General features: G+C 43.3%; 1 protein-coding gene across 2 annotated transcripts; it reads right to left on the bottom strand.

The window, feature by feature from the left end:
- Positions 1–1400: 1400 nt before the first annotated feature.
- On the bottom strand, positions 1401–7460 carry DHRS7B (dehydrogenase/reductase (SDR family) member 7B). 2 transcript variants are annotated; one of them, XM_010291670.1, is made up of 6 exons: positions 7283–7460; positions 5527–5642; positions 4597–4807; positions 3811–3903; positions 2072–2224; positions 1401–1715 (listed from the first exon to the last, which is right to left on the bottom strand). In XM_010291670.1, the coding sequence occupies exons 1-6, from the start codon at positions 7431–7433 to the stop codon at positions 1510–1512; spliced, it is 930 nt and encodes a 309-aa protein (XP_010289972.1). In that variant the 5' UTR covers positions 7434–7460; the 3' UTR covers positions 1401–1509. The 2 variants fall into 2 exon arrangements, with proteins under 2 accessions (XP_010289972.1, XP_010289971.1); XM_010291669.1 differs by having other exon boundaries at positions 5521–5642; positions 7283–7433.
- Between the last annotated feature and the right edge of the window lie 6422 nt (positions 7461–13882).

The raw sequence follows: 13882 nt of genomic DNA, 5'->3' as shown, positions 1-13882 counted from the left end.
CTGACACTGCACACCTGTATTACAGAGTTTTAGTGTGACTAATCCTCTGTGTGGATTCACACTATGTCTACTGTAAACTAGCAGATGGAGGGGCTGGGATGAAGTATGTTGTTCTGCAACTACAACTGTTACAACAGCACCTTGCAGGAATGTAAGAAAGGAAAAACAAAATCCTCCTGCCTTCCCTTCCTCTAATGTTACCTGCTCTGAGGAGCTGAAGTAGAACAAAGGATTAATTTCATAACAATGTAATTTATTTGTCGTCGGATGTGCGCTCACAGGCAGGACATACAAGGCAGTACACATGGAGAACGCTGGTAAGTGCATGGAGGCGGCAGCAGGGGTCTGGACCTTGTTCCTACTCGTAGGCTTTATTTTAAGTTAAAAAAGATTATTCTTGTCCTTACTGAAGTCTCTCTGTGCAGCCTCTCCTTTTTCCTAGTGGTGCTGGTATCCCTCACAACATGAGGAGGAAGGGTGAAGAATGGAATACGGCACTGCCTCAGGCTGTCGGACTCCCTGAAGCCTGCGTGAAGATCGTCCCCCCACCGGATGCGATCCTAACTAGCATCTGGGATTGCTTTAAAACTGGTGAGAACTAAGGGTCTGTCTCCTCTACTGTCCACCCTATGCACACAGTTTTTCCCCTGCTTGCCTGGCATCTGCAGAATCGCACCAACTCTGTGCTCTAGGCCTGCGGATGGACCAGGTATGTGGCTATTGGCTGCACAGTATTTACACACAACAGCATACCTGGCTATGCTTTTACTTTTTTATATCTTTTCAGTGCTTCCCCTGCATTAACTTGGGCTGTGGTTAATACTGCACTGTCAGATAGTAGAGTTAAAATGTCCCGTACCTCAGTAAGACATGATTCAGACAGATAAAATAATTGCCAAATAAAACTTACATTTTTACATCAGTTAACTTTAAAAGTGGCACTGGACTTGACTTTAGCTTAACATGCCAAATCATCTGATCTGTTAACAAGCAGAGGCTCTGAAGTTTTCCACTTCAAGCAACACGTTCTAGATCAGATTGGAAGGAGTGGGAAGGAGACACTGATCACGAGAGTTCCCAGCTGGGGACTGTATTTCACAGGGGCCACAGGGTGGGGAAAGCTAAGATCTGCTTGTGTGAAGGACAGGCGGGTTTTATTTGTAGCAGGCCAATAAAGTTGAGCATGCCTGGAGTGAGGTGAGGTAAGGGGCTGTCTTCCAGCACATGGGCCTCCCCTGCTGCAAAGTGCATTCCCTTGAGTTACTCTCCCTGGCAGCCTCAGCTCTCCACCTTTGTCCAAGGACCCTTCTCCAGGTGAGGAGTAGGTGCTGCCTTCCAGCAAGTGGGGCCTGCCCTGATGTGGGGGAAACCACTTCCCGCTCTCCATGCAATGGCAAATTGCAGCATTTTGGGAAAGGTTTTTCCCTGCAAGAGCACTTCCACCAATGTCCCAGCCAAACTGCAGGGGGTTCGCCTCTCCCTACAGTTACTTCTTGAATGAGCTGAGCTTTAAGAGTCCTTTGCTTTTCTCTCCTTTTTCGCTCTAGCTGCCATTAAGGTGAAGAAGAGCCTGGGGAAGAGGTTTCGCAGATAGACAGCCAGGGATGGTGTTAGGCCAGCTACCAGTACTTCCTTCTTCTTCTGTCCCACTGCATTGAGAACCACCTGAGCCACCTCTGCGGCTGTCTGTCCTTCGGCGGTGTTCTTGTCCATAACTGCCAAAGGAAAGCCGAGTAAACACCAACGCTAGCAGGTAAGCCCACACTTAAGTACCTTTCCTAAGAATGCTCTGTTCTAACTGTACACGGTTGTTTGTATGGTTCTGTTTTTTACACCAGTTGTATATGGGACCACAGGCAGGTATAATCCATGGTTGGGCTAGTAATCAGTAATTGCTGTCTAGGAAGGCTAAATTTTGCGGGTTACTGTTCCTACCCTGCATCCAAAGTTGTCTTTTGATACTTCAGGGCTAACCTGTGTCCCCACCAGAGGTCGTATGTTGAGAGTACACTTTGAAGTAACTCATTGAGGTGGACATGCTTTAGATATAGGGCACAAAATCATGTCTCACCTCCATAGCGAGATCCATCTGCTGTTACAGCATTGAGAGAGAGGTTTGTCTGAATGTATCCGGGGCTTATAACTGTCACTTCAATGTCATATTGCTCTACCTCTGCTCGTAGACAATCGAAGAAGGCCTGGGTAGCATGCTTAGAGGCAGCATCTGAAAAACAGGAAAAGAACTATGCACTAAGGAAAAGGAGCAGGACTGAAGGAAGAATCATTCCCCTGAATGGGTTTTTCACTGCAATGCAGCCACTTCTCAGCAAGAGCCCAGTAGCTGTTCTCCAACTAGATGGTTTGTTGGTTTGGGGTTTTTTTGGTGAATGGCAGCAACAGGTAGTAGGAGCGAGAGAAAGGCAGTTGGTAAATTTAGGAAGGCAAAATATAAATACTCAAGTTGGAAACTGGCTGGGATCCTGAGCTTAATATCACAGCCATGCCAAAGCACTACAGAGTGAACCCAAGTTGCCTCCCGCTCGCGATAAAGGAGACATGAAGCCTGGCCCGGGAAGCATTTGATAAGCTGGGCTGGGGGACTGTGAAGCCAGTACAGGAGGGCAGAGCTGAGCGCCGCTGCCGAGCGCCCTGCCAGCCTGCACGCCCTGGGCGTTATGGACTTGCAGAGCAGGTTCAGGGCTTGGCTGCACACAAGTCAAAACCTGATCACACAAGCAGACAGGAGTAGAAGTGTGGCCTAGGGCAGGATTTCCCCCTGCTAAATGGCTGAGTGAGTCCTTTTGCTCTCTCCCTTTCCATGTATACTTGGTCACTACCACCGTGACTGCCATCACCTCAGCCTGTCTGCAGGGCTGACACCAGCAGCACAGAGCGTAGCGCAGGCTGCATACCCTGTCTGAGGACCTAGGCAAGAGCTGAGCTCTGTGCTGCCAGGCCCACATTGTTCTGGTCACTCTGCAAGCGCTATGGAAGCTCTTTAGAGCATGCTGCTTGGTGCAATTGTACCCACATCACCTGCAAGACCAGAAGGCCCAGATATTCCAGGCTCTCCTTCACTCAGCATCATGCCCTACCACACTTATGCCATCACCACTGTACTTCTCCATTTTTATGTTTATTTTCAGTGACTTACAGATGCTTGTATGCCAAACACTCTCTTTTTACTTCCTCCATCTTTTATAAGGCTTTTTCCAGTAATCTCACCAATATTATTTTTTGTCATAACTGATTAACACAAAGAGTTTGCTGGATCAAGATCACAGTTTAGGCTTTTATTTTGGCATTGATTTTCCTATGGCACTTCATAACTTACTCAGACAAAAAGTTCCTACTTTCTTATAGGAGATTAACCAGGCAAACAACAAGGATAAAATGCAATAAAATTATGGAAATTTGTTTTCAGCATCTTGAAAACAGCTTGATATTCCTATCTTAACACTTGAGAGCCCCTCATTATTTCCTCATTATTATGGAAATAATCAGTAAGTTTATAGGGGCTCTCAAGTGTTAAGATAGGAATATCAAGCTGTTTTCAAGACACTGAAAACATATTCTCCTCCCCCATCCCTTAACAGCTAAACCTAAAAGGACAGGGCTAAGATTTTGTGTTTGAAAATGCCTTCCTCAACAGCTGTCAGAGATTTGTGATCACACAAAGAATGATGTACAGCTCTGCCTTCCCTGCATGCAGCCAGCTCTACGAAGAGCTAAATGTGGCATCAGTAGCCAAATATTCATTCAGTCCGGTGCCCCAAATATGTCTTCCCCATCTTCTGTGGAGGTACTTACATGCTGATCTGAAAGGAATGCTTATTTTGCCTTGAACACTGCTGATGGCCACAATGTGGCCTTGTCTCCTCTTGATCATGGAGGGGAGAAGTGCTAGCAAGAGACAGAAAAGACCCATTCAGAAAAACAGTCCTGCCATTCCTGCTGTCAAGAATCGATGCTTTCAGAGCATTCAAAGATGCCTAAGTGAATTACAAGATCCTTGTTCAGTGCAGGGGTTGGGCAAGGGATACTGCTTAGGAAGCTTCTAACTGAAGCTGCAGTCTGGCTGGGACATTCACCTATGAGGAGAATCCTTGTGCCAGCAAGGCTGCACAAAGGCTGTTATAGTTGCTATGATCTCCCACTGGCATGGTCAGCAGGACTTGCTCTTTTCTGCCACCAGTACGTCTTTCCAGTTCCTGCAGCTGACACACTCCAGGCTGAACTTTCTGTGTAACCGAAGAAGCTTCCTAGAAGAGCAACAGCTTCACCTAGAACCCATACTGCGTTCTCTAGGGTTTTATCAGTGCAGACAGGCTAACCATATCTCTCTTCATAAGTTCCTGCCAGACTAGTGTCAGGAGGTGTATTGTAAACAAGATGGTATCTCTAATCAGGTACTTCCCATGCAGTCATGCCCAAGCATCAACTTTAGGCCTGCTATAAAGCAAAACTTTCCTTCCCTCTTATACTGCACTGTACCAAATACAATTACAAACAGAAGTTAAGCCGTGCTTAGTTGTATTGGCATGCAAAAGGTATCGGCCAAATCCACTGCCCCCCTGTAATCCAGATCACAAGTACCTTTGGTGAGGGCTATAGGACCAAAATAATTTGTTTCCATCACTTTCTTGTCCACATCCAGTCCTGTGTCCACAATTGTGCCCCGGAAGCTAATGCCTGCATTGTTGATCAGTATGTCTACGTGACCCAAGTACTTCAGGATCTCTTCAGCAGCGTCTAGGACAGTTTTAGTGTCCGAGAGGTCAAATACCACAGTGTGAGGTTTGTGTGTCTGTGAATAAACAAAAGTTGGCAAAAGACCAGTTCAGGCTGTGCTGAATGTGCTGTATGTTCATGCTGATGACTTAAAGGAGAGATGGGGTTTCACAGCTCTGGAAACACAGAAGCAGACCATCCAAACCTTGTACAATTAGAGTGCAGCAGTTCCATTTGGTAGGAATATAGGACAGAAGCAGGTTGTGCTTTCATCTTTCTCTGCTCCTGTAGCCTGTTCCTTATACCAGAGCACAGGAAAGGGGCAAGTGAGATCTTCCTCAAGTACTAAAGTTTGTTATTGTCTTAATAAAGAAAATGCATCTAAAATAGTCAAAAACTTAACACGTGTCTTCTTCAGAAGCCAGCAATACCTTTCTTAGCCACTGTCAGCAGAACTAGACATCAAAAGTAAAAGCCAACAGAAGGAAAATCACTTTCCCAGATTCAGTATGTGACATACAGATGCAAGGGCGTCTGGGCACTCTGCACTCCCCTACGCTTTCACTTCCATTACAAGGCAAGGAGTCTTTCAGATGGCTTATTTTTGTAGGGTTTTTACAAGATATGACATGTCAGCTCAATGTACTCCTATAGCAGTATCTATCCCTAACCACAGATTGCATTCTTCCGATTGCTCAACAGAACAACCCACAAGCAATTCTGTAACTTCTGTAATAACACAAACAGAAATCCCAGCCCCACAAGACAACAAGCCTCTCCTTCTCCCACACTTACGTTCTTTCGGTGATTGGTCACAGTAGAAAGCTGCTGCACCAGGTCTTTGAGTTTCTCACTGTCTCTGCCACAGAGCACCAGCTTGGAGCCAGCTGCATGGAAGGCTTTTGCACATTCTTTGGAGGAAGCAAGGAAGAGAGAAAAATAGATATTTGAATGCCAGAGAGAAACAGCAGATCCACATCATACCTGGTAATAGGCTAAAACTTATTTTAGGTGGCAAGGGTCTAAGGTGGCTTTATTACTCCTGAGTGATAGGCTGATTTACAGTGCAGTCGCAGCAAGATGCCATTTTCTTGTGACTTTGACAGACACATGACAGCAGCTGAGGCAGCTGGTGTGTTCACAGTTACTGTGCTGGTTATGCAGTTGTGCTCTTGACGCATCTTCCCCCATCAACTGGCTGAATTTCCCTGTGCCTCTTCATTTTTGACTATATGCCCTTCTTAAGAGGGACTACAGTTACCTTGTGTATATTATCTAATGGAGTGGGGCCTGATCTTAGAAGTTTTCATTTTAGTGAACGCCTCCAAAGGTTTTGGAAGCCTTGGAGCTAATGGCTTCATCAAGGTGATCCTCTTCTTCAAGAAAAGGCTGAAGAACAGATGCCATGCTATTGTCCTTTCAGTGCTACCAGCTGCTGAGGCAATTGCGTATTCTTTTACCCTATCCCTCTGTGACCCAGTGAGACAAATTGCTTATTTGTGCAAGAGATGGCAGTGGGTGGTAACGAGGGGTGTTTAAGAACACACAGTAATTAGAGGTGGTCTAGTATGTTAATAACTAGGAGTGAGGGGAATAGTATAAGCTCTTGGCAATGAGTCAGTAAAGGGGGAAACTTTACTATACAATGGTGGAAATCTATACACCCAACAACACACAGCGCTACATCTGCCCAGCCTGTCACAGCTGGAAAGTCCCTCCTGAGATACTACTTCTATCTCTTCTTGCTGTGGAATACAAATTCTTTTATCACTCTCAGCATTTTGGTTCCGACAGGCAGAGAGGACCATTTCATCTCCCTTGGCCATTCAGTTACTGAACACCCCTACCCTTAAGGACAAACTCACATGCAAGAACCGCATCAATTTAAGCTTTATTTCTTCATAAATGTACTCATCCTAATGAAAACCTTGATAGCAGAGAGCACCTTGTCTTCTCTTCAAGAAGCTTTTAAAGCAATTATAGAAAGCAGAGTTAGAGAACCTATCCACTCAAACAAAGAATAAATTCTATTTGGAAAAAAACCCTTGTGTTTTTATTTAGAAAAAAATACTCACTGGTGTTAATATTGCCAAGAGCTTGATTTTAGAATGGATGTACAAGAGAAAAGGTACCTTAACTTTGGGGGTTAGGGGCAGAGAGGAGTGGAAAGTATGGCATGGTATCTGGAAATACAACAAACATGAATGCAGAACACCAGTTCTGTGAAGTTTTAGAGAAACAATTTGACTTCCCGGCTTTTTCAGGATTCAGAGAAAAGACCCCTGACAGCACAAGAACAACATAACTTGCTCCTTTCTTTGATGAGCTCCAGTTTATACAGAATAATTAAAATTTTCCTTAACAGATTTTGAGACTTTCTTGCATCAAAATTTGCACTGGCTATAGTTATAACTGATACGGCTGTGCAAGCGATGTCTCTCAAAATTCAAAGCAATGGAAACTTTCTGCTCATTACTGCTTTATTCCAATCGCTGCCCCTTCTGCAATGCTCCGCTTGTCCTGCCTTTGCTGCCCTTCTTTCAGTACCTACCTTTTCCCAGGCCAGAGGTAGCCCCTGTGATCACGACCACTGCTTCTTGGAGGTAAGCTCGCATCCGCATCCACTGCAGTAGCCGAAAAAGGGCAAAGATCCCCAAGCTGCCAAAAAGCAGTGGGATGATAACTGTGCTTGTGAGATCCATGAGTTTTCCTTTCTGAACGGTCTTCCTAGAGCCACAAGATGACAGGAAACAGACCATTTCATCATCAAAAAAATTAGAGGCTTGAAAACTAGGGAGGTGCTTTTTCTTAACCCTGACTTAGACCACCAATAAACCAAATCCCCTACAAAGGTATTTTCAACAGATTTCCTCATCCTTTCATTTAGGCTTTCAAAAGTTCACATCAGTACCCATTTTAAGCATTTAAATGCTAATCTGAACATCCAAGCAGGACACTTGGGTGCTGGATCTTGTCAGCTGTCATGTCACAAACTTGGGTGCTGTTCCCACGTCTTGCTCTAGATGCACTCTCTTGTATGAAGCAGAGCGTGAAAGTCCTCAGGGCTGGGATATGTCTCTGCATTCTTCTGATTGTAATAAAACCTCTTAATTTCTCTAGAACAGCCAGTACCACAGTATCTACATGCCAGAGACCAGTTACTGTGTATTATCCCAGATGGATATAAGCCAGTCTATTTTCTGGAGGCTCAGAGTAAGTTTTTCTCTATAAGCATGTTATTTGCTTAATGCACTAAAATCTATGCTTCCATCTCCAGTGTCTTTCATCACAAGTAGGGACAAGTTATCTGATTTAAATGAACCACATGTCCAGTCACGTAGGCTAAAGCCTACGTTCATGCTCTTTACTTTTATGACCACATTAATTGTGCAGTTTAATACCATGATGTGTTCTAATATACTGAAATTAAACCGGTGAATGAAATCCAAGCTAAAGGTATCTAGGAGACCTAGCTCATCCTGGAATTGGATTCTGATACCAATGCATAGCCCTAATCTCCTTGCTAAACCACTGCCTTCAAGGGAGTAGTTTATGTTACAGCTTACTACATGTCCAAAGAGTGATAGTTGTGCTGTAAAAAAGGTCACTAATTTTCCCACTGCATATACCCCCAAGCTTTTATACTTGATGGCACAGTAAAGTCAGTCACGACGCTGCCTGAAATCTGTACAACTTTTGGGGCGCACATAAGTCAAACCCAAATATTAATACACCTTCCCTGTTGTGCAAAGTTTGAACTCTTGCAGTTTCACCTGCAAGATAGGCCTTTAGCAGGAAGTTATTGGAAAGGTCTGGGCACATAACTCATACACTGCTTCAAACAAAAGGACAGCATGAGTAGCAGAAAACAAGAGGTAACTAATAATGCTGAGCCAGAATTCAGTGCCATTAAGTAGGACCAAGCTTCTATGGAGATGAAGGGATGACAGAGGCTCCACATGCTGTGGAACAGAGCTAATGTGGAATATGTCATGCTTTTCCAGATTTCCATCAGGGCCTTGCACAGAATTCCTCAAGTAGCTGGTCAGTGAACAGACTAGCTTGCTGAACCAGTAGTAAACTGTATAAAATAAGTATTTCTGGAGGTATAGCTAGAACACAATAAAATAACACATAAAGATAGCTGAGCTAGCTCTAAATAAGCTTGACAAGGTCTAAAAATAAAGCCATCAAGTTAGTACACAGCTCTTCTCAAGGTACTATGGAGCTTCCCATTCATAAGCTAACTCACATATCTACAAAGTAGTTCATTCTGTAATATGCTGTGCATAATGCAGCTAGACATCCAGAACACGAGCTCCGCCGGGCACAGGGAGTATGCCTGAAGTGGGAAGTCAGAAACCCAGGAGGATTAAACTTATTCCATTGCAAAGCAATGCATCAGCAGAGCACCCAGCTGCTCAGACCAGTGTCTTATTTTTCCACTCCTTTGTGCTGCGTGTGCACAGAGTGTGTATTTTGTACTGATTTACAGCAGAGCACTGGTAGAGCTCATTTAACATAAGAGTGTGTATCGCCCCTAAAATAATTCCTGGGAAAGAGCTGGTTAGACACAAAGCCACTGGCCTTCTTTAGGCTGGATAAGCAGGGGATTCTTCTTTCTCATTCATGTTCAGCTAGTCGTTTAAAGCAGCTTCCCTCTTTATGTTTGTCCCTTTTGTTTGTTTGTTTGTTTGTTTCTCTCAAAGGTCTCTTGAGATTCAGAAGGCGAGATGTGGGCAGGGACAACAGGTGCTGCGCTGACATTGAGCAGCATGGCTTACAGGATATTTTGGAATCAAAAATCTTCGGCTCCCATTTAGGACCTTTTGTTATTTCCAAAGTGGGAGCTGACAGGTGGAGTGGCACTTCCTTTATAAGCCCAGGTTGAAGGTGAGGCATTTTAAAAATCTGGCCCTGACCAGCTTTGCTTCTCATTTCAGTAAAATGCAGATGATGGTGTAAAGCAGATGAAAAGGTAACTGGGAAGATGGGGCTTTTCTGGCACCTTTTCTAAATAAACTACACGAGCAGATGGGAGGGAGTCCCACATTTGGTTACAGCACAGTTCTTTCACATTCTTTGGCAAAAATAAAGGTTGAGTTCGACTGAACTCCTTGCCACAGGGGCCAGTGGAAAAGAGCCCGCATCTTACCAACTAAAAGCTAACTGTTTTGGTCAGGTAGCATCCCTTGCTCATCAATATCAACCAGTTATACCTGCTTAATTTATTCCTTATTCATATCACTTATTCATCTACTTCCTAAACAAAGAAGGTGTGCCTTTAATCCTTTTCCATTTGAAAAATCTTTGCTAGCCTTTTATTGTTTTTCTTTCTCTTCCCTGCCTCCCCACCCCATATTATATACAGGAATGGGCAAATTACCCAATCTCTGCCCTAAGGCTGCAGCAAGCCATGAACCTGATCAGCAGCAACAACCCACTTTTGCAGCTTCCAGGATAGAGTTTGAATCAACAGGTAATCCCCTCTGATATATGGGGAGGGAAAATACAGGATGGGGAAGATAAAGACTGGATGAAGGAGGGGAGCAAGAGAGAGAAAGACTAGCTGATCAGAGATGTAGATTCTTTTTTATTAGGGCGTACAGTTGCAGTGCCTTCTTCCAAGGAAGGTACTCAAGTGGCCCCTTAAAGAGAACCCCAGAACAAAGAAAATCTCCATGCCGTCAGACTTGAGAAAGAGGACAACCTAGCTGAACTAAATTATTTCGGAAAGAAGAAAGGATTTTATTTAGACCTATTGCAATAAGTGTTGCTTTGATTTCATAGACCAGCTTAGATCACAAACCCATGAATCCTATTTTAGCTTGTCATATTGAATATGCTCAAAAAAATAATTGATAAAACAAGTATCAGTGGAACAAGAGAACATGGAAATTGACTCAAGCCATAGAGCCATGGTGCGGTATGTTCAACAGTATCCACCTTACAGAGCCCAGTGCCAGGCTACTGACACAACAGGGTGGCAGTTATGTTCTGTTCAGTTTTCAGGGTTATTTGGTGGAAAGGCCAAAGAAAAGAATTGCTGCAACCTGAAGGAGAAATTATATTGTTTAGTATTAGCATTATTTGCTGCAAAAGCCAGAGGAAAAAACTGCTGCAATCTGAAGGAGAATGAGATAGATCATAGATAAAAAAGACTTGATTCACATCAACAAAAATGCTAAGTTGCAAGACAAAGGCTGGTAGAAGAAAATAAAAAGCATAAAACCCAACTTGAGATAGATAACACTTTGAAGTACTTAAAGACATCCCAGGGCAGGTAACACCATGTCACATTAAAAACATGGGGACAGTGGGAAGCACGTGGGTTTCCACACCTAATTCGAGATGAACTGGATAGCCTCAGACCTCTTGCTCAAAGATCTGAGACCCCACTATCACCTTTGTTCAAAAATTTTGGTATTCATGCTGAAAAAAACTGTTATTAATGCTTAACAGCAAATGTTTATGACACCAGGTTATTGGCAGGAGAGAACCTACTGCTCATAATTGGTTCAAATAAAGTCCTATAATTCTCAGTTCTCTATCCCAAAAGGCAGGATGGGAACATGCAGGTTATTAGAGAGCAGAAATAATAACACTGATAATGTAAGCAAATACAGGTGATTGGAAACTTTTTGAAAGGCATACCATAAAATAAATCACACATATCCAGTTAAAAAAAAAACTTTCCCCTTAAAACAAAAACTGGATGTTTTTGTTTTAGCCAGCACAATGATTTCCAAAGGAATGAGGATCTTAGTTAATAACGTCAAGAGTGCAGTAAAGGCAGCAAAGATGAGATCAAGTCCTAAAAGAAACTAAAACTATGAGTTTTCCTAAACAACGCCTATTCTCCTTTAGCTTCAGCCACCTAGAATCACATTGTCCTTTACATGACAAATGGTAGCAACTGGGAGGCTATTTTCAGAAATCAAAAGGTATCATTTAAAAGGTGGGGGAATAAAAGAAAGGAAAAAAATATTTTTTTTTCTAAGGAGGCCCTTGTCCAGAAGCACAGCACCTCTAAGCTTGATTAGCTACCAACTTTAGCCTGAAGAAAGCACAATATCCTACCTTTGAAAAGAACTCACTTGCCAGTGACTCTGTGAGTTGGTGTCTCCCTCTGGTCTTTTAACGGGACAGACCTGACTTAAATTTGGAAATGGCAGCAGTCCAAGCAAATGCACTCTGTCCAATGCTAGCACAGCCAAGAACTGCCTCTAAAAACAAACCTCAGGAATACGGTCTGTGACCTTTCAAATGTGGGGGTAATTTAACCCCCAGATTAAAAAGACAGAGATGAATTCAAAATTACATGAAACTTAATGATGACGCTCTGATTATTTCTAGTAATAAACAAGTAATTTCTAGTACTGAATCCAGAGTATCCCTAAAGACCAATAATACTAGTCTTTCCACACTCTAGACGAACAAAAAAAGGCAACTTGTGAATCAGTTGCAATTCTCTATTATTGTAATTAGTTTTGGGGCATACACTGATGTTATAATGCACACTCTAAAATGGGTATCATGCTAATTAAAAGAAAACAGGCTTTTAATTTCTTCCCTTAGGATTCTTGAGAACTTTGAGCACAACTGGACTCAAAGTTTCTCATCACAGTCTGCATCAAAACCTGGTATTCACTGTGGAAATGGGTATTGCCTCCAGCAGACCAAATTCACTAAATCCCTTGTAAGCCGTGTTTGACAGGGAGAAAAGTGAGCATTACTTGCATTTTGTATCAGATAAACAGTTTTACTGACCCTGCTGCTTTGGAAAGAAATGGAAATCAAACTTAAAGACATCTAAGCCAGGAAAAAAATAAATCATATAGCACTGTCTGGTAAATCAGTGGTTTAATATAAGCCAATGGGAAATTTGCAGACAATTTCTCTGATGCACAAGATCCCCATAAATGGTAACTTAAGCTTTAAAAAATGCATTCAAAACCCAATGAGAAAAAACAATGATTACATTAATTCAAACAACAGAATTACTGAAATGCCAGTGTGCACTTACATGCTAACATAATCAGCTTTCATTCCAAACTTTATAAACGGTAAATCATGTAAAAAAATATACTAAGGTGATTAGAAACCAGTAAAAGTTCTAAGGAGGAATGCAGGAACTGGACAGAGCTCCTCACTACAATACAGCCATTTCAAACAGAGGACAGAGAAGGGGTTCAGGAGAAGGAATACACTAACCAAACTGGAATTCTCAAAAGAAATGATGGCAACTGGTTTTGTGAAGAGTGACACAGAAGTGCCATGCACCGGTAGCTGGTAGGTCTCGTTGTTCATTGTTGCCAACTACTTACAAGTGCTTGAGGGTTGCTGAGGGGTGGGTAAGTATCAGTCATAATATTTTTAATTAACTTTTCCTAGTGCAGTTTGAACAAGCTACCATCTCTCAAGCATTACTTGAAGCAATGTCTAGGAAAACTATCTGCTGTATTTCAGTAGTTAATTCCAACAATATCCTACTTATGTTTTTACACAACTCTTGTGCAAAACAACCACCTCACCCCATGGCACAGAGAGGGGAGAGAATGTTTCTAGCATGCAAAAACCAGACTGCACTAGAGAAACCATCTTCTCATAAATCTTCCTGCCACTTTTATTCAGTTACGAGCTTCATTTCCAACCCTCCCACTCGAAAATCCTCTATTGGTGTTTGGGGCACAAAGGCGTATCAAAGTGGTGTGACTAGAAAATTAAAACATTTGCTGTGCCAGAGAAAGTATTTTGCAGGCATTTACCAAATCACGAATTACCTAAAACACAGAGTTGACTTACTCTCCCCACCCTGATTTATACGTAAATATCACTGTTACAGCTCTTAAATACATGAACGATGTACTTGAGAGCACTGCACACGGATCAGGGTCAAGTTCACCCAACCTCTCACATTAGCCAAACTTTCATCTCTCAAAGGACAACACCCGCAGCCCCCTCAGCACCTCCCTGTGGGCTCCCTTGCGGAGGTCACGGGCGGCCGGAGGAGGGCACCGCAGGGGGCCAGCGGGGTGCAAGCAGCCCCGCTCGCTGCTGAGCGGCGCCCTGAGAGGGCGGCCGGCAGAAAGGGGCTACCTCCCCGCCGGAACGGGACCGGGAGCGGGGCGGGTGGGGTTAAGGGGAGGGG

Source organism: Phaethon lepturus, unplaced genomic scaffold (genome assembly GCF_000687285.1).
Source record: "Phaethon lepturus isolate BGI_N335 unplaced genomic scaffold, ASM68728v1 scaffold7617, whole genome shotgun sequence".
Classification (NCBI taxonomy): Eukaryota; Metazoa; Chordata; class Aves; order Phaethontiformes; family Phaethontidae; genus Phaethon; species Phaethon lepturus.
This window is presented reverse-complemented; position numbering and strand designations above follow the sequence as displayed.

Coding starts and splice junctions, on each gene's coding strand:
- DHRS7B (XM_010291669.1), bottom strand. CDS start 7,433: ATGGATCTCACAAGCACAGTTATCATCCCACTGCTTTTTGGCAGCTTG. Junction 4,808..5,520: donor ATCACCGAAAGAACGTAAGT/GTGGGAGAAGGA, acceptor GTTTATTCACAG/ACACACAAACCTCACACTGT. Junction 3,904..4,596: donor TCCTATAGCCCTCACCAAAG/GTACTTGTGATC, acceptor GTCTCTTGCTAG/CACTTCTCCCCTCCATGATC.